The 20,744-nt window shown below is 43.2% G+C and overlaps 1 protein-coding gene across 1 annotated transcript in view; it reads right to left on the bottom strand.

Annotated features, from left to right (window-relative positions):
* The window catches only part of LOC137884322 (receptor-type tyrosine-protein phosphatase N2-like), a 161,262-nt gene that overhangs the window by 112,352 nt on the left and 28,166 nt on the right, over nucleotides 1-20,744 (bottom strand). Inside the window, exons 4-10 of the mRNA XM_068726070.1 lie at nucleotides 17,862-17,976; nucleotides 17,383-17,527; nucleotides 14,161-14,548; nucleotides 12,644-12,958; nucleotides 11,647-11,687; nucleotides 10,079-10,452; nucleotides 3,916-4,002 (exon numbers count right to left, since the gene is read on the bottom strand). Of these exons, the coding sequence (XP_068582171.1) occupies nucleotides 3,916-4,002; nucleotides 10,079-10,452; nucleotides 11,647-11,687; nucleotides 12,644-12,958; nucleotides 14,161-14,548; nucleotides 17,383-17,527; nucleotides 17,862-17,976 (1,465 nt within the window). The remainder of the gene's footprint in view (nucleotides 1-3,915; nucleotides 4,003-10,078; nucleotides 10,453-11,646; nucleotides 11,688-12,643; nucleotides 12,959-14,160; nucleotides 14,549-17,382; nucleotides 17,528-17,861; nucleotides 17,977-20,744) is intronic.

The following is a 20,744-nucleotide window of genomic DNA, read 5'->3' on the forward strand; positions in this document are numbered from 1 at the left end:
ACTCACCATTTTGATAACTTTTCATCATAAAAGGTCTTTAGATCATCTTGACCAAATTTGAAGTTGATCGCATAAATTCTGTAGGAGGAGTTCGTTAAAATACAAAGCCTGAAAATGGCGAAAATTGCCTAAAAAATTCATAAAATGGCCAAATTACTGTAGAGTCCCCTAGTGGTTGAATATAATGAAAATGTCAGGGTATGCAATGTAGCGATGCAATGTAGCGATGCAATGTAGCGATATGCTGCGAATGTCGTGATGATAATCCAAATGATTTTGACGTTATGTGTATTATTGTACAAAGCCACGTCCCTATTAAGTTCATTGGTCCATATCTTCGAAGCACAATGATATATCAACAAGCTTTTGATAACTTCTGATGAGATTGATTCAATGATGATCCACAGAAAATGTGGTAGCAATCGGACCCAGCGTTCAGGAGATCGCAAAAAATTTTTTTTTTCACAAAATTCAAAATGGCGGACAATTTTGGTTGGCGGGGTCTAGGGGTTTGATAGACTTTTTTGTAGAGCAGATGGAACTGGACACGTGTGTTGCATTTCAAGTCAATCGGACATACGGGGTGAGGGGCGTGGCCTTTGAAACTTAAAATCAACTGTAGGGGGGCGCTATAGAGGGCTTTTTTCATACCCAAATGCGAGACCCCTAAATATCAAATTACCAGACCCGGTATGCATAAAACCTTTGAAGTTCCTTTTGCTGGTTTTGGATGACACATGCTTGACCCCTATAGCTTCTTGAAGCTTTACCACCATGTAGGCCTGTACAGAAACACATTTTATTTACACATACTATAGTATAGTATGTGTAAATAAAATGTCTCTATACAGTCAATATTGTATAGTTACTATACAGTCTCTATACAGAAACACATTTTATTTACACATACTATTGTATAGCATGTGTAAATAAAATGTATAGAGACTGTATAGTAACTATACAATATCGACTGTCTCTATACCGAGTCCTGACTAGAATCCCCAGCTATTTAGTTCAACTGCAAAACCCCTGCAGTAGCACTTGTTTTTGCAGTTGCAGCTCACCGCATTGACAATGTTCACAACCCACTGCAAAGTCACCTGTGTGTGTGTGTGTGTGTGTGTGTGTGTGTGTGTGGGGGGGGGGGGGGATATAGCAACAGCTACTCTGAGAAGGGTAGAGAGGATAGAAATACTGCACATTGAGACAGACGAGGAAAGAAGCAGAATGAAAAGAGGAGACCAGAAGAGGAGAGAGGCAAAGACGAACAAAGTAGATAAGCCCGGAGAATAAGTGAGAGAGGGTTCAGGCAGAGTTCAGCCTCATTAATAAGTGATCGCAGTCGGCGGCGGCTCGACTCCAACATGTCAATAACGCAGAGGAGCAGCTCTCGTTGCCCCCCCCCCTCCCCCGGAGCAGGAAATTATGTTGACAGAATGAAAATAAGGCGACGTCCTTGCATTCGGGGCACTGTTTCTTCTCTCCCTTATTCGCTTCTGATTTTGACTTTAAAATCCCTCTGTTGGGATCCACCAGTTTGTCCTCTCTGATCCGACACACTTGTGTGTGTGTGTGTGTGTGTGTGTGTGTGTGTGTGTGTGTGGTGTGTGTGTGTGGGGGGGGGGGGGGGGGGGGGGGGGGGGGGGGGGGGGGGGGGGCGGCTGCCCGCTGCTCGTCTTCCTCGGTGGAACATCTGAAGAGTTTCAGTACGAGATGTCTCGCCCCTTTGGGAAGAAAAAAAATTGCCGCCCACTCGCAGCCCTACCGGGTACGAGGCGAGGCTTGATGTCGCACGATAAACACGGTGAGTCATCTGCAGACCCCTCTGCTCCTCCGCCGTCTCTAGTCGAGAGGACGGAGGCGTCGGTGATTTCGGAGCGTTAAACTGATGAAGTAATTCTTAATTTTAGTCAACTGCTTGGCCGTCTGACAGCTGGCTGCGTGTCCAGAGGCGCTGCTCTATTAGAGAGTTTTAGGGAAAGAGAGTTAGGTGTGTTTTTAGCTTCCTGAAACACAGCGCTGGAGCGGGACCCAAACATGGCAGCCCACTCACAGCGACTGCGTTTACACACACACACACACACACACACACACACACACACACACACACACACACACACACACACACACACACACACACACACACACACACACACACACACACTCATTTTCCATTTATTCAGAGTATGACATGATTCTGAATTTGATATGGCTCATGTAAATTAATTAGGCCTTTTTCTGGAGCATTTTCTGATTAAAACATGTGGGATATGCCGATATTATTCAGGTTTTAGGGAGCGTTCTTTGGACACATACATACAGCACATTCAGAATATGCGTCTCAATTTGGGTTTTTATGGCACTTTGAGACACACGGCCTCCTTCCTGTTTACGACCAGCTCTGTGTTAAAACACAAACTAACTGGAGTAGAGATGCATGTCCAAAAGAAAAGTCCACATTTAAGGTCTGAAGGAGAAACACACTTTCAAACATTGTGAACGACTTGGATATCAACACGTTTTTGCGCAAAATATCACAATGCCGACCTTTTTCAAGAAGGTGGTTGAAGGACGGAAAGAAGGGAGGCTGAGTTCACACGGTCCAACAAGTCCTCCACCGCCGGAAAAAACCCCAAATGTTCGGGGCATCGACCCGTCAAACAGACGTAGGAGTCACTGGCTCCTATAATCGGTAATGAGGATGTGTCATGGGGTCGTTTTACGTTAATCTGAATATGCACGGCTGCATGTCAACGGGAATATTAGTGGAATAATCATTTTCATTACCCATGTGAACAGCTTATTAGGAATATTGTCTTATAAGGGCAAAAAAAAAAACGGAATATTTTTTGCACGTAAACAAAGTCAGTGAGGACTCATCTCCATTCTGGGGAATGTTATCTGTTTGTTGTTTTTAGGTTTGAACTTTGCCATATTTCATGGTTAGCCATGCTGATCATGCTCCGGCAAAGATGCACATTAATGGTTCTGCAGACCTTTGCAAACTCATATGAGGAGGCCGTTTGAAACAGAAAAGATAATATAGGTAAAGATGTCCTCGACATCGGAGCGAGTAACGACTTCTCCTTGAGCGAGACTCTTTTCCATAATGTGGTCAGACACTGGTAATAACAATCAGAGCCCGTAGCGCCATTCTCGTAAATGACGGTGCCAGCTTGCGTCGGTAGTATCACACCGCAGCCCTCGAGTGTCCCTACTAGTCAGTTAGACACAAAAACATGGGAAAATGGGGAAAAATATCAAAGTTTCTCTTTACATTTGGTGTTTATATTCACAACACCTATAACTTCATTTAGGAAAAACTCCATATGAGCTAAATAACTACCGTTAAATCCTGGTGAACGACAACGCGCCCCCAAAAAAAGTGACGCATCACATTTTATTATTATAGTCGCTAGATTATGAGAAATTAAAATCAAGATTATTTTGCTGGTTATATTATAACAGTTTGATTTGATAAACTGCACGTTTCAAAGCTGATTTAATAAAAGTGTTTGTGGATGATTGTGTGAAACTTTAAAACATGGAAACTGCTCCAGCCTCATGTTGGACACTGCCGTTGGATTATTCTTGTGAAAACACATGAACAGTGTGAAACATGTCACTTCCTCTGTTTGAACAGACTTTATTTATTGGCATTTTTAACCAGAACAGGTGTGAAACCGATCAACACTCTCAAAAAGCAATGGATTATACAGAGCGGCAGCAAACACAGTAAATGAGCAGGTGTGTGTGTGTGTGTGTGTGTGTGTGTGTGTGTTTTTGTATGACACTCCACCACGCAGTTGGACAAATGAATGGTTTAAACCTGGAGAATAAACACCAGCTTTAGGTTGGATGTTGATTGTGTGGTTTTTGAGTGACAGATCTGAAAAAAAAGGCAGAAATACTTACGAGAGCTCGGCGAAGTCGGTCATCTGGATTTTAGCCCTGCGAGCCAGGATCTCCATCAGGTGGAGGCCCTCGTCTGTCTGGAGTCCACTGATGATGAAGAGGAGGAGGAGGAGGACAGGAAGAAATGAGGGGATGGGGAGGTTTGAAAAGGAAGGAAAGAAGGTAAAGAAAGAGAGAGAACAGAAATTAAACTAAACTCATCCCAAAGATTAAAACCAAATTCTTAGCGCTTCTTCAGATTTATGCTCTTAGAAATAAGGGTTCCAAAAGGGTTCTTACCCAGAACAATTTGCTACTGAAAACCCTTTTTTGAAGAAATGTTTTTTCAAGGGTTCCGTTAAGAACGCTTTTCATGTAAAGAAGGAGCTTTTCAAAGATCCTCGAAGTCCACAGAACCACAAAATCGGTGGTTGTGCACCATTATTGTTGTGGGTTGGGCTGCACCACATCATCCCCCGAACTTTAGCAGCCTTGTGAGGAACCCTGGGTGGGTTTCAGATGAAACCCATGGTATACAAAGAGGCTTTGGTAGAACTCCCTTGGTGATTTTAGCACCCTAAAGGCCTTTAAACACCGGGGGCTTGACCGTAATTTCATTTCAGCGGTCATATACATAAAGGTACATAATAAAATGTCACCTTCAGGGGTAGTGGGCCGCTGTGAAGCCACTCGGGGTTCCGTGTCTCGCTCAAGAACACTAGACATACAGACAGGGACGCGGATCCAACCAAATCTATGCTCGATGCCTTTAGTTTAGAAAAAACAACCTTGCTCCACAAAAAAATAAAATAAAAGGTGTTCTTTGTTGAAAGTACCCATGATAAAAACAGATAAAAAAATATGTTAACATGCAAAAAAAACCTGCATGAAATGCTCTAGGTGTGTAAAAGCGTTAGGGTCCACAGAGGGTTCTGGGTGAAACCACTACACCATAGAAGGGTTCTCTGTAGAACCTCTCACAGGGAGTTCTGGAGTATAACACTTTGTGTTGGGTTGTAGTAGAACCCTCTGAAAGGGTTCCAGGTGGAATTGTTCCACCTGGAACCACCAAGGGTTTTCCTCTGAGGACAATTAAAATGTGATCAAATAAAGGTCTTAGAGTTTGTCACTTGCTAATTTAGAAAAATCAAAAACCTGAACTTTACGCCAAATACATATTCAAACTATTTCCCAAAAAAACGCCTTCATTTCTTATGTAAGGTGGAAGAAGAAGAAGTAATTGAACAACGTGGTGAGCAGGTGAGGCGCATTATCACCGTCAATCGGAGGAATCAGACTGTTGTCGCCCGTCTCAAAGAATGACGTTAAAGTCCAACAGGGAGAAGCTCCCAGCTGAGGCGAGGTGAGGGAAGTCCAACGCAGAGAGCTCGTTGTCGCCGCTCCCTGCTCCCTCGTTTTTAACGCTGTTAAGTGAGCGCTGACAGTGAGTGAAAAGGTCGGGGCCCAAAAACACACGACTCCGTGACGCCATTTAACAGATGAAGTAGCTTTGGCAGCGCTCCACAATGAGGATGACCTCTGTTGTGTTTTTTACGCGAGTCGGCGTCCTCCAACAAAAGCCACTTCGCCCTGGTATTTAGAAATACTTTGGGCCTAATAAAGAGATGAATGTTTCAAACACGACTTGATGCTCTTTGTGGATTTGTTTGTTTTGACTGTTTTTTGTGCACGCACTTAAAAAGAGAGAAAAAGGAAGCACAGTTAGAAGTGGAAAGTAGCAGCGAAAGAGTCTGAGACACTTTCACCAAACTCCAACGTGAACCCATCAGACGTTTACCTTCAAGAGAAGTCTCAGTGGTGAATAAACTCCACAGTACCAACACATGCAGGCCCTCATAGTCAAACCCAGAGTTGTTCTACTTCCTCCGTTCACGTGAATGAGAACGAGGATGAACTGTGTCTTGCGTAATAGTGATTGCGTAAGATCGACCAGAACTTCTGAGTAATTTAATCTGAATTTTATTCTCTGAAATTAAACTTTTTTTTTTGCTTCGTGCATCACTGAGAAACCTTTTTTCAGGAATGAACGAGGCGACGCATCCAACTCCGGATCCAGTTCTCGTCATGTAGCAACGGTCTTCAAATCTACATACAGTTCTACACATTAGTCATTTATTTTAAATGAAATATTAAATGAACAAAAGGTTCTATGAGTGGATATGGTATGGATACATAGAATTTAAAAATGATGTTGATGAGAACGTAATCTTTACGATTCCTTCAAAACTAATGAGTAGTTTAAAATCAAACATCTGGCAGGAGAAGCTTCCTCTCCAACGTGACGCAGGCAGTGAGTTGTGTTCATTTAGTTGTAGATAAATGTCATTTCTAGGAGGTCGGCTACAGTTTTGCGGTTCCTTTATTTCAGTGTTTCCACTCTGAGAGACCTTCCACTTCACAGCGTTTCTGTATTTCTTACTCCGCTGCATTTTTCTGACAGCTTGAGTTATTGGATACTTAGTAGAAGTATTTTATATTCAACAGGAGCTGCTGTCCAATAAACATTTAAGCTCTGGAAATTGCCTTGTTTCTTTTTATGCTTCTTTGTCTTTTTTTTATTCTTTGTCGTCTTTCTTTCGTCCTCTCTACTTTCCTTGTTCTCTTTCTTTCCTGCATAAACTTCCTTTACTTCTTTCCTTCCTCCACTCCTCACATCTTGGTCTTTGCTCTTGCATCCTTTCTTCTATCCTTATGTCCTTCTGGCTCTCCTCTCAATAGTGCTGAGCTTTGATGCAAGGTGGTCGCTCAGACTAACAACCGTTCATTTAACAAGAGGACTTCTTTACTGTTGATGCAGAAGCTACATTTAGAAAGAGAAACTCGCCAACAATTCACCAAACTGTGACGTAAAACAGCAGAGGAACAACTGATTAAGTAGTCAATTAAAACAGCCTCAATGCAAGCAAAGGGTGAGTGTGTGTGTGTGTGTGTGTGAGAGTGTGTGTATGTGTGTGTGTGTGTGTGTGTGTGTGTGTGTGTGTGTGTGTGTGTGTGTGTGTGCGCGCGCGCTTGGAGATCACGTCTAAAGCTCGATATCCAAACTTCAAGATAATTGCTTCCTCTCTGCTGTGGACTCGTCCGACCTCCCCTCAGCTTCCTCTGCAGCAGAGAAGAAGAAGAAGCCTCCAGACATCTGCAGGGTGTTTTTACTTTGTGCGTTTTAATTGTTTTAGTTTGTCCGCAACCTTTAATTTATTTGTTCCTCCCGATCATTCAATTAGGTTGTTGTAGTGTTCACAGTATATACTAAGTTTCTTTGAAGTGTACATTTTAGTTTTGTTTTGAGTGATAGTTAGTAACAGCCTTTCCTCAGCCTGCAGAGCAGACAGCAACGGTGAGAGTCAGTGCAGAGCAGCCGATAGCACCGCCGAGGAACCTCACCCCGAGGAACCTCACCCCGAGGAACCTCACCCCCGAGGAACCTCACCCCGAGGAACCTCACCGCCGAGGAACCTCACCCCGAGGAACCTCACCCCGAGGAACCTCACCCCCGAGGAACCTCACCCCCGAGGAACCTCACCGCCGCTCAACCGCTGCAGCTCTGCAGCACACGGTGCGTTTTGGGTTAGGATCCCTCTCAGACGTGTGTGTGAATGTTTAACCCTGATATTACCACAGGAAGTTTATCAAAGGAAGGATCTATGAACCTGTGAAACTAATTGCGTTACGTATTGAATAAATAATATAAATGATAAATACAAACAGAAAGAAATGTTTGGGGGAAGGTAAGTGTTTTAAAAAAAGACATAATTATAGATTAAAAATAAATAAAATAAATGCCACTTACCCTTCTCCCTCTCTTTTAATTAAGCCAATTAGGGAGAGAAACCCATTAACAGCTGAATGCTGTTTGTCAGTTTATATACACACGTCAACTGAAGCTTGGTGATCATTACTTTACTTTCTGGGTGATCTTAAAGGAATAAATGTGGGTGTTTCATTTTGTGAATAGGTTTCTTAAGATGCAGTCTGATGTGCATCATGATTCACAGCAGGTGTGTGTGTGTGTGTGTGTGTGTGTGTGTGTGTGTGTGTGTTTGTGTGTGTGTGTGTGTGTGGGATGGGAGGAAACAAGGGAATAGCTTTTATAGGTTGCAGGGTTAAAGGAGTTTGTGTGTCCACACGGCCATATGAGCAGTGTGTGTGTGTGTGTGTGTGTGTGTGTGTGTGTGTGTGTGTGTGTGTGTGTGTGTGGGGAGCAGGTGTTTTCCTCCAGCTGTGATGAATCACCCTGTCTTCTTCCTCCTCCTCCTCTTCAACCCCCCCCCCCCCAAACCACCAGGAGGTTCCTGCTTTCTGCCAAAACGTCAGAACTTTGCATCTCATCCGTCTCGTTAGTCCTACACTCACACTGTGTAGCTGTGTTTTTAATAAAAAGAAGACGAGTCACTCCTCTGAGGACGGATCGTAGAGGATGCATGTCTTACTCAACGCTGTGATTGAGCAAAGCTTAGAGGGACAGTTTGGTGTGGTAGTATTTGGTTCTTCTCCAAACTGTCAAATTACCAGAGGAGCATTTGAGAAAGTGTACGCTAACGTTAGCGTATTGTCATCTCTTTACCTCACTGTCAGGGAACTGAAGTCGATATCTATGCGTTCCAGACACGAGACTCCATTGACCACCACTGCCTCGATCGGTCAGAGTGCTTGTGTCATTTTGGTGGTTTAAAGAGTCACTCAGTGACACAATCAAACTTTCACTTTTTATTTTTTTATTTTGTATTATTACTTAATTTTTAGTCCATGCTGTCTTGGAATAATTGAATTATGTTTGGGTGGAAAAAAAATTATGAAAAATTGTGTCAAGATGTTTAAAAAAAAGGAAAGGAGCGTATCAACACAATAAAGTCTACAAAGAAATATACATTTATCTTTTAAACAAACAAGTTTGTAATGCTTTGATGTACGAATGTAGTAGAAAGAGATAAAAGACATAAAAAGCCTTCTGGTTCATGTTCCTCTTGTTGTCGTGTATTATTTCATCTACAGACACGTTAAACGTTTTATGAAGAGACTAAAAAATGTACATTTCACTGCATTCAGGCGTGGCTTTCACACAGTAAAAGGTTTAAAGTTTTGCCATTGCTCAAACAACAAAAGATTGGTGATAATGTGGACATGAAGAGTATTCTAGCCCAGAAGAAGCTTTGAATCTCTTTAAGTGTCTTTTATCGTCCCCATGCTGCGCTCGGTGCTGCACTTCGCTCTCTCTCGAGGAGAGATTTGACAGAATGTGAAAACAGTCGAGGACTTTGGTGTTCTTTGAGAGTCCAACGACCTCACGGAAATGTCAAGAGGCACTTTGAAGAGTCCGCGTAAAGGGTAAGAGAGGAATGTGTTGAAGACATCTGCGGCGCAAAAGTGGCTGAGGACATCTTAAACCTGGCAACTGTTCACCAATTGTCAGAGCAACGCAACCTCTGTTTCATAAAGATCACAGCGGTTGCGTCTCGAGTGCCGTCGTGTACACTTCCTGTCAGAGTAAAACTTCTGCTGACTGAAGTTTTTACAGGTTTTAACAAAAGAAACCTGTGTTTTTTTAACTGACCCTTAGTGTGACGTCACAGTCTAACTATAAAGGAAGTCTGTGTGTTCTTTACATAACTCAAACTCAGCTAATCCGATCTACTTCACACTTGGTGGGTGTTGAGCTGGGGAACCCATGGCGTGCTGTTTCAAATTTGGTGCAATTTGGACAATAGTAATATACTTTTATTAATTAGCAAACAGCGCTCTGTGTAGCAACAGGGGGCGGGGCTTCAGAGCCCTGCGGACTTGAGCACGTTGCCCAAAATGAGACTTTTTTCGTCCGGGATCAGGAGCCAAGCAACCCGGCCCGCCCCTTTGCAGTGCTTTTTTTTACCCTTTTAAAAAAACCACATCCCCGGCCATATTGTGGAACTATTTAACAATATATGAAAAAAAAAATACAAAAAAACAATTTTTTGTATTTCTATATCAAAATGTTTCTGTAAAGCAAAATATGAAGTGTGCTTATGTTAGCTATAAAGACCGATGATTCAAACAATGATATCAATACAAAGTGTTTAATTGTGTGGGTATCTATTCTACCAGTTTGAACCAATAATATCAAAAAACTGGCGTCAAACTCTAGAATCCAGCATCAGCCGGGCTCTGTTCAATATCTTAGCTTCCTACTCACTCTGTGTCGGTGATGACGTAGCCGAAGACATCCTCGTCTGCCTTCTTCCCGCCGGCTTTGACGTCCAGCTGAAGTTCGGGAACGTGCATCGTCTTCTTGTGCGGCTTCTCGTACACGAGCGAAGCAGGAGGCGGCGCCACCTCCTTGATCCAGCCCCGCACCTCCGACACCTCCTCCACCGACTGGGCGGTGTCCTTCTTCTGCACCGTCACCCCCGCCGTGCTGGTCCGACTCTGGACGTTCTCCAGCCCCGCCTGTCGGCCCCTGGGTGCCTCCGCGGCGACGACGTCGCGGTTCCTCGCTGAGGTCGGGCCGTTGAAGGAGCTTTCGTCCAGGTAGGCGAGAAGTTTGGTGAAGAGGATTCCGCTCTCAGGCTGAAAAGAGTGAGCAAAAGAAATGAGTAAGTATAAAACTACCGAGGTCCATTTAAAGTTGTTAAAGCCTCAACACACGATAGAACGTTTGTCTCGCTTGTACTTCACGAATAGGAATAATTGTAAAATTGTAAAATAATTGTAAAATGTTTGTTCATGTGTTTGTAATCAATGGTTGGTAGCTTCTTCTAAGCTCGTCTTTTGGCGTTTTTGGCATTTACCAAATACCTTCATGCATGGGCGGACTATGATACAATGGGCCCCTGGGCACAGACATGCTAAAGACCCCACCACCTCCCCAACAAAGGCGAGGGAAGGATAGACGTCTACCTAGCCTCGTTTTGTCAACTCGTCAGTCCGAGTCTCTGTTTTTTGCATCTCTTTGTAGTTGCTTTGATCTTTTTGTAGTTCCTTTGTGTCTCTTTGTAGTCGTTTTACGCGTTGTTGTGGTCATGTTGAGTATCTTTGTAGTCCTTTTGTGTCTCTTTGAGGTTTTCCCCATTTCAAAGTCGTGAGTGTCTTCGCAGCTGTTTTTGAACCTCTTTGTAGACTTCTAGTGCCTCTTTGTATTACTTTCATGTTTTGTTCATGTACATCAAAACATGCATCAAACACCAACTGCGAGCCAAACCGGATCACCCAACATCAGAGTTGGACTTCTGTGGTTGAATGGGATCAAATCCCTGAAGCAGGTTCAACATCGAGTGACATCTTGCACTACACTAGAACTGCAGTACAATGTTTATTCCCTTGTTTTACTTCCCATCTCTTTTATCACATTCTAGATAAATTTTATCTTCTATTTTATTGTAATCTTTTACACTCTAAATGTGTCTTTTTATATTGCCTTAACGTCTTAAATGTCTAAAGTATTTTGACTTGTCTGGCTTCAAGTTATAGTCTGACAAGTAGCTTAGCAGCAGAGCATAGTGTTTAACAAGTCTCCTCTGTACAAAAGGCACAAATACGTTATGAGCGCTACACTCAATGTCATTTCTGTACGTCGACACAATATCCTCGGGGCCGTCACTTCACCTTCTGTACAGAAGCTGAGGTCAAACACAATCTTAAATTCTTTTGAAAGCAGCATACTTCACATTCTTCTCCTCGCAGAATATTACATAATGGCTTATAATGTCAGCCTTCCCTCTGACATTTCAGGTTATTTTTTTTCTCACCACACTGAATGCTCACCGTGTCCTTTACGTTACGCTCCTCTGTGTCCGTGTGGCGCTCTGTTGGGAGAAAGAGAGTAAATGTATTGATATATGTTAGTGTTCATCAATGAGAGGGAGAGACAATGTGATGTTAATCAAAACGTACAGAAGTAAAAACAAATGTGCACAAAGAGCTAAAAGCCAGATTTCCAAGGACTTTTGCTAATTAACGTTAACGAATGTAGCATGAAAGCTACATTCGTTAACGTTAACAAGAATAACCGTATCAATACCTAAACCACTATATCCTGACAGTAGAATCTATGAGAGAGATCCGCCATGTTGAAAACAAGTTGAGGCCCCAAACCAAGCCCCGCCCACCGGCCAGAGCGGAATTTCTCATTTTACAGCTGACGTATGTTAATGTGAACATTTGGAGGTGATTTGCAGTGACATGATCCTGATTCATATTCGATCAGCGGTGACTAGTTTGACAGTTTGATCGGAGTTTGTCAGCAGTGATTGACAGCTCCATTAGACACTCCTCCGCTCTGATTGGTTGTTTCTTCTTGCCGAACTAAAGGAAGGCAGAGAAACCTGATTTTTTTATCTCACGCATTACCATCAGATATGACAAAAAGTTATTTTCATTACGCCTTCCAGCTGCAGGTTTATTCAAAAGTCTGCATGTTTCAAAACAAGCCAACGTTTTGCTTTATGGGTTTATCATTTTCAGCCATTTTAAAGCTATTTGTTGAGCACTTTTTTTTTACCGCGTTGGAAGCATTTCAGCTGGAGTGGTCTCGATGGACTCTGAAGCATTGAAGCTGGCTGTTACACTGAGCTTAACAGGATGTTCATTTATTTTCACATTGATTTTAATGCTGCGTTCTTGCAGGTGAGCAGCTTGAGAGCTCCTTTGTTTTGTTTAATCCTACCTACACAGTTATGAATGTACTATAGACTCCCTTTCCAGCTTCTGCTCAATACTTTAATTGTGCAAAAAACACAAAAATGAATCACTACAAAATCACCTTGAAGTGCCGCCGGCGCTACACGAGTGCTCTCCTGCGGTTTCAGTGTCGGAGCATTCTCCAGCAACTTCTCCTCTTCCTCATCCCTGGCAGTATTCTCTTCTTCTTCCTCCTCCTCCTCCTCCTCCTCTCCCCCCAGGTCTCTCGGCCCAGGTCTGACACGGGTCATGCCCCTGTTTAGGCCCTGGTCCTGGTCCACCACTTGCAGGGCGTCAGCAATGAGGCTGGACAGTTGCCCCAAGTCCTGCGGCGTCAGGCCGTCCACGTCGACGTGGTGCCTGCCGACGCTCTTCAAAACGTTCTCGATGAACCTCTCTGCAGGAGACACAGAGGTGGGTTTGTTAAAACGCTGAAAATGACAAGTGTGCTGTTTAATTTAGACCTTCATCTTGGAAACAAAAGAGGTTGACAAAAACTATTCCACCATCTGGTCCATTAAGTTGCTGGAGCTTTCAATCTCAACATGGATAAGAGGTCCATAAGTGTCCTTCTCAGAGAAGTGTTCACTAGACACAGACACAGTTAAAGACTAGCTGGTGAACATAGTGGAGCACTTGGCAGCTAAAGATGATGAAGATGTTTCCCTCAGGAGTGGGTGGAGACCAAAAACAGAGCTAAGAGAGAGAGAATACTGGACTTATCACTCATCAGGAGCATTTGTGTTTCTGTCCACCCGATGAATATAACGTAAAGAATAACTGCTGGATGTTGGATAAGCCCGTTTGCAAAAAAGTTCACCAACTTCAAAGTTCATGTTGTGTCTACAACTTGTTTCCACTGCCCAAAATTAAAATTTAAATGTTCAGAAAATTGCAATTTCCATAACAACTGGTTAAACTGCATCTGCAAAGGACGTTCAAGTGATACTGGACAACAGGTTCGTAGACGGAGTTTGATTGTATCGTCTTTATCATGACCTTCATTCATTCAAATGATACCGCTGGAATAGCTGGGGTCCCAATACAGATGCTCAACATCTGGCAACAACACATTTCAGGTACAACAGGAAGCTGATCCTCTATTCGTTCAACATTTGTAGCTGTACCAACGAAAATAAATGTGTCTGCAATCTATATATATCCCACGAAATTTGTATGTAATCCACATTATCATGAACCAGGAAGTATAAAGACCACAAAACGCCCACACGAGGCCGGACTGGAAGTCGATGGGTCAAAGAAACACCAGTCTTTCCTCCAGGAGACCCCCAAGAATGACAGCGTTTGATGAGCGGAAAGTGACCCGTGTTGCTCGATATTCGTTGGAAAACGCAACAAAAAATGTTGTTTTCGGCAACCTTTGAACTAAAATGAACCGTTCTTATGTTATCAATTATTAAAGTGTCCGACAAAATGGCATAGAACACATGATATCATAGTGATCCAAGGCTACAAACTACAGCTTAACAAATCGCCAAAGTTGAATTAAAAGCATTGATAGTTGAAAACACGAAAGATGTTTCTTCGTATGTGCAGGTGAACGACATGACCTTCCATGGTGCACTTTAAAACACCTACCATCCACAGAAGTCAGAGGGTCCTTGACTGAAGCCCCTTGAGTTCTCCCCAACTTCACAAGTCTGGATTTCGAGGTGTCCTTTTTGAGCCCAGGATTTTCCGCTCCGCTGTAGAAGGGCCTCAGGCGGGTCGAGGGGGCCTCCTGCTCCTCGGGGCTCACCCTTCCACCGAAAAGGGCCCGATGCGCGGAGAGATAGCGCCTCAGGGCGCCCAGGAGAAGGTCACCCTCGGCCTGCGTGGCGAGGAGCTGCTCGTCTGGGGGTCTCTGCTCCTGCAGAGGTAAGAAAGACGGAAGAGAGGAAAAGCCGGAGGGAGGCGACTTCTGAGGCGAAATCTGGGCCTTGGAGCGGTAGAAGTCCGCAGGGATGCCCGACTGGAAACGGTCGCTCTGAGGGAAACAAGAAAAAGCACTTATAATCACACAGAGTTCATTTAAGGGAACACTGCGCCGTCATGGGGAACCCAAACCGTAAACATAACCGTGTAGATTATTACATCCTGATTCATGTTGCCGTTGTCTGGGGGGGCCAAAGAGTTTAAAGGGCCGGGCCAGCTTGATGGTCATTCACCATCTCTCTCCCTCTCTCTGCTTCTCTCTGCCTCGTTTCCTCTCATTTCTCTGCTGCCACTGTCTAAAAGACAGAAGCAGGCGTCCAGGTGCGTGGACCTGACACTGAAGCATTGTCCTGAACTAATGAGCAGAGATACGGTTGTTTATGTGGTTGCAAAAAAAATACGAATGCTGAGGTAAATTTGCCAAGTCATCCTGCCGGAGCAGCTTTAGTGCAGCTGTTTTTCAGCACATTAGTCCTAACCGTCATACAATACTGGTCAAAATATGCCTTGATTATTCATTTAATGTATAAAAAAGATATGATGATGCATTCTTTAAAACACTTTAATTCTTGTCAAATAAGAACTTTTTATTTTATGTTATTCTTTAAGAAAGTAATGCAAGTTTCATTTATTTTTAATAAATTATTAATTAAAATTGTTCAAAACAATTAAAGACAAATTCATACAAGACATATTGTTTTATCTGGAAGGAGATGAAGTCAAAGTGCTTTACATGAAATAAATAATTAAAAGAGAATTTTAAAATAAAAAAATCTAAACGTATATCTAAATGTCGTCGAAAAGAAATCACGACTTTCATCTAACTGAACAAAAATGACTACTGACGTGAAAATTAAGCCTTTTTTTTTTTTTTTTTTTGGATGAAAAACAAGTTATTAATCCATTTATGCAATCCTATTAACAGATCCATCAGCTACAACAAAAGCAAATTGTCCCTGCCGGCTCCATTAAACGCCCACCTGGGAGCACAGAAATGGCACAAGCCTGACGAACGGTAAAATTATCATAACAATGGCAACATGAACCGTAAAGTTCCCCCACAGCTCGTCATGCTTCTTTAGGATCTGTACGTGCAGGAGGGGCCCCCTCCTGGTATTTGTCACTGTCGGCATCTTTATTAATCTGCTGTGTGTCATACAGTTGGTGCGTTTTTTTATTCCACTCGTGGCCCCCGGGACCCTTTGGTCCTCCTGCTCCCTTTTTTTCTTTTTTTCCGCCAAACACGTGAACTCGGATAGAAAAAGGCCACGAGCCCCAAAGCGACGCCTGCAGGGCTCAGTGCCACCCGTGCTCTGTGGAGGAGGAGAAAGGCCTCCGCCATTCAGCAGCGCCGCTCCCTCCGCCCTCACCCCGGTGGAGGCAGAGAAACCACGTCACGTGGAGAGTTATTAATTAGAGAAGTGAACTCCTGAACTCTCGGCTGGTATTATTTCGCTCGTAGCGGCCATGCTGGGAGAAACCATCACTTAGGATGAAGAAGCGAGAGCAGGAGCGACAACGGAGGATGACACGGGACTCCGCGCTGTGAAGGTGTGTTAGTTCTTACCTTCCTATCAAACAGTGGACCTTGGCGTATTTGCACATTCACCTACAGGGGACTCCACCGCCAACAGGGGCCATTTTGGAAGTCCCTTGTTGGTCATGCTTTAATTCAAGCTAGAATATTGTCTAAAACTCTGCGGTGATTTTTCTATTTTTATTTCAGCAGAGTGAAGATGTGTGAGTGTTTAAGTCCATGCTCCACACTCTTCCATTGTGTGAATGGCTTGCAGCCCCAGGCCAGTCTTTCAGAATGTAGAGGGGCTATTAAACAGCCTACTTAGTGAAGAAACCAGTCTCTTGAAACTTTTTTTTTTTTTTTTTTTTTTTTTTTGCATTATGTTTATGTAGCAAAATATAAATGCTCAACTTTAGTGGATATCTTTAGTTTCAGAGTACCCAGAGGGCAGGAGAGGAAAAACTGTTTTAGAATCTAAAAGAAGGGAAGAAAATAGGAAAACAACCAAAACATTCATCGCTAAAAACTTTGTGTGTGTGTGTGTGTGTGTGTGTGTGTGTGTGTGTGTGTTTTATGGCTCGGCACTTGTTTGATTGCAAGTTTATTCAGTCTTTTTTTTTTTTTTTAACAGAGGCAGGTGGCTGTGAGCGGAGAGTGGGGTGACAAGCAGATGTTGGGGTGGAAAACAAATGTCCCACCTGCTCTTCCCACTTTCAAATGTGAAACAGGGAGCAACAGGAGCTGGACTTCGGTGCCGTGTGAGTCCAGGCTTCACTCGTATATTAGTAGATGCTTTCACTGGAGAGCTCACATTATAAGCTGGTAACAGCAAAGAAATACAAATTTCTGCTAATTTCATGAATCATTGTAACCTTAAAAAAATAGAAGTATTAAAAGTCAATGTCTACCCAAAATGTCATCACTTAATAATGTTTCTCCTATCTGACATTTGTGAGAAATTGTCATAACTAACATGAGAATTCTTGAATTTTGTCAAAAATGTGTTTTGTGAGATTACAAACCAGAAACCAGAAAACATATTTTTAATTTTGGCAAATCCATTGAATTAAATACCTGAAAACTTTATGTACTTCATTGCATTTCTGCAAAATCATTAAAAAAAAACTATATTACCATGAAACAGTTTTGCACGCTGATTTGCAACTTTGCCTAAAACTGTTTAATTCAACCAGAGATAATTAAAGGAATAGCAACCTTAATGTAATATAGCAAAAATCTATCGTCTCACGGTATACATCATATATATGTCATATCACAAACCCTGACTGGCAGTGTAAGGTGCAAGGATTTCCTTTGAACCCACAGAGACCCAGAGGAGACGCACATAGCATCCAGGAATCCCTCACCTTGACCTGGGCGCTCAGACTGGAGGCAGACGACGTCTTGGGAAGGAGGCCAAGACGTTGGAGGTACGTCTGCAGATTCCTGCTGAGCTCCGCCTCCGCGGGCTTCACCCTCTGGTCTACCGGGTCCATCGCCTCAGATACCGGCCTGTGAGAGAGTGAACAAGGGAAGGAAAGGTGCACATCATTTCCTTGCAATCATTACTTTATTTAAAATATAAACACTGACATACGTCCAACAGGGGACAGCACTCTCTAAATACATCTCTCTTGTCTCACTGGTAGCTTCACAATATTTTTGCAAACAACAAATTAAGGTGGTTCACCTTTTAAGGTCTAAAAACAAGTCCATCTTTATTTTGCGTAACATGCTTTAGACTAATCTATGAGCCAACATTAGTCCAACATATCTTCGTAAAACCAGCACTCAGTGGGACAGCGGCTCATCTCCACAGATCTCAACTGATGGGTAGACATCTGACCTTCTGTCGGTGTTGTACACAGCTCCATTCTGCTGTGGCCTGTAAGGAACCCTCCTCAGTTTGGACAGCTCCTTGGACAGAACCTGCTGAGTGGCGTCATCTTCCCAGGTCAAACCTACGGACGGAAAACACGGAGAACCTTAAGAACCACGTCGGGAACCCTATTGTTTCTACTCGGAGGCGGTTCTACGCCCACGTGTCTCAGACGGAAAAGACTGAACTGTGACTTAACACTGCAGTGGCGTACTCAGAAAGTGAGTTTTACGCATGAAGGAAGTCCAGCTGAAATGCAGTTACTAAAGGTCTGGAGAGAAGGGCAACAAATTGCTGAGCATGCTGTAATTTCCCTGAACTCATTAGGTCACTGATGAGCAGAGCAGTGTGTTCTCGAGAGACTATGGCAGGCTGTGTCAGTGAAGGAGCACAAACCATTTCCTCCTGGTATCCAGCAACTACGTTTACAATCAAATACTCGCTTCTTGTTTCCTGATAATTCATATTCAATTCAAAAAATATTTGTCTTCTCTGTGCAATTGAGGACACAATAAGACAAATCGATGAGCAGTTTGGGCAGCTGTGTCCCTTTTCTTCTGGGTAACATTTTCTTTATCCCCTAGTTGTCAAACTGTCGTAGCACCAATGTTGACCACACACTCCCGTGCATTTACTGGCAAATGAAGCAGAAATCGACAGAACTCTCTTCTGCATTCCAGCAAGTGTACAAAAGGACAACTTTGATGAGCTGCTTGGGCATTCGCGTCTGCTTCTTATGCTTAACATGCATCCAAACACAGATTTTTTTTTGGCATCCGAACAGAGGAGCAGGCGCCAGCACCAGATGGGGTAGCGGAACGAAATGTTATACCGGAAATATGGCTGCGCCGCGCAAAGCACAACATGAACCAAGAGGCATTTGGCAGATGAGCGATGACGTTCCTGAAAGATTCGAGTAATACAGACGGCAGCTCCAGATGTGATGCCACGAGATGTGGGTCCAGAACGAGAGGACGCACTCTTAAGAAAAGGAGAACGAGGACACCGCCGCTGTCGTCTATAAAGCCCGTTCCTCAAGAAGGTAAAGACACTCCAAAAGAAATGACGAAGAGTTGCAGTTTCAAGTTAAAAAACATTTTTTTGACAAAAATAATGTGAGTGATTACTGTTTTTATTCAGTGTCTTGCTTGTGCCGCTGTGTGACATTAAGTGAGTGCATATGAAACGATGTGAAACTCTAAACCCACTCTTGTAAATACATTGTTTTCAATTTAGTTTTCATTTTTTGTTTTCATGTATTTAAACAAATAAAGAAAAGGCACATATTCAGTAAGAACACACATTAAAAGCATGCTTCACTTTATCCGAGGGGAGAATCTAATCATTGACCCCGATTGAAAAAGTGAAAATCTCTATAATTGACCCTTCGCTAAGCCCCGCCTCCTGCTGCTACCATGGAGCCCACACTGTCACTAACTGCACTCCCTGAATGAAAATATTATGTAATTTTTCGAAAAACAAAAAAGGGATTTCAGAGAGAAGCAGACAAAAGCATCCAGGAAGACAAAATCAAGATGGAAGACAACGAAATAAAGGAACAACACTGTTCCTATAAAGCCGTAGGTCTTTATTCACTGTTACGATCATACAAATACGTGTAGTGTTACTTCAGTAGCTAGCGAAGCATACAAATTGTAACGCTAGTGTGTACTCTGCTAATGTTAGCTCCACAGATTTTAACGTTTGTGAAAAGTACGTCTCCTTCCAACCTCTCCGGGTAACAAGCATCACTATTACACAACGTTTATCCAAATCCACTCCAAAATAAAGAACATCTTATAGTCAAACTATAATGTCAGAGTGGCACATTCAACCAAGGGAGGAACAAGTCTCTCAAGGTGTGTTCACACTGAATGGAAAGCAAGTTTAAGAAGTGGAGACTTTGCATTTAAAGGCAATGCAAAAGACGCAGGTAGATGCAAATTTGCCCGGAGGAGCATGAGTTGAAGCAAAAGCATACAAGCTCGAGCTGAAAAGGTTTCACTTTGAATAAAAATCAAGCTTATCCCAGAGACGAGAGAGAGAGACTGAAAACAGGAAGAAGTGAAGTTCTGAGTTCATGCAAAGTTTACGTTGTCACATATACACTTACACAGAGACACCCTCACAAGTAAATGTACAATATTCTCTCTCTCTTAGCGCCGCTTTTTGGTCTCCACCAACTCCTGAGGGAAATATCTTCCTCTTTAGCTGCTAAATGCTCCACAATGTTCAGCAGCTAGTCTTCAACTGTGTCTGTCTGCAGGTAGTGAAAAATGTTTTTCTCCGAAAGTGATGCTATGAGAACGACGTGAGTGACCCAAACCGTACAGTTGTAGCCGGACAGATGAACAATGAGCTGAAACTCACTATAAAGCTCCACAACGCTGAGGCACAACATGCCCCACAAAACAAAACAAAAAGATGAAAAAATGGTCAAAGAAATGGTAAATGTATTTTCACCTCCTCGCCCTCCACTGATCAGTGTTAAAGTCAGCCTAGTGTTAGGATTTGATAGCATTTCATAAGATCAGAGTCCTCCTGAACGAGGCATCTCATTATACTGATGAGCGACCAACGGCGACACATTTTCTACCAACTGCATCGACGCTTCTGCGCTAATTAAATCAGCTCCACTCGCTGCGGAACATCTCAGCAGCCGGACACCTTCTTTAGACCCCTGCGAAATGAATTACGACCCCAACTGCCGCACGGAATCAGGCACAAGCCTCTCTCCAACAGCTGCGCACAGTGTGTCAGGCCGGCTTTTCGCCATCAAAAGAGCCATAAAGCTGAGCCCGTAACGGCAGCCGTGGCGGCTGAGAAAACGGACGTTAGCGGCGGCTGAAC

Source organism: Cebidichthys violaceus, unplaced genomic scaffold (assembly GCF_023349555.1).
Source record: "Cebidichthys violaceus isolate CVI_PGR_0920_01 unplaced genomic scaffold, fCebVio1.0.p SCAF_38, whole genome shotgun sequence".
Taxonomy (NCBI): Eukaryota; Metazoa; Chordata; class Actinopteri; order Perciformes; family Stichaeidae; genus Cebidichthys; species Cebidichthys violaceus.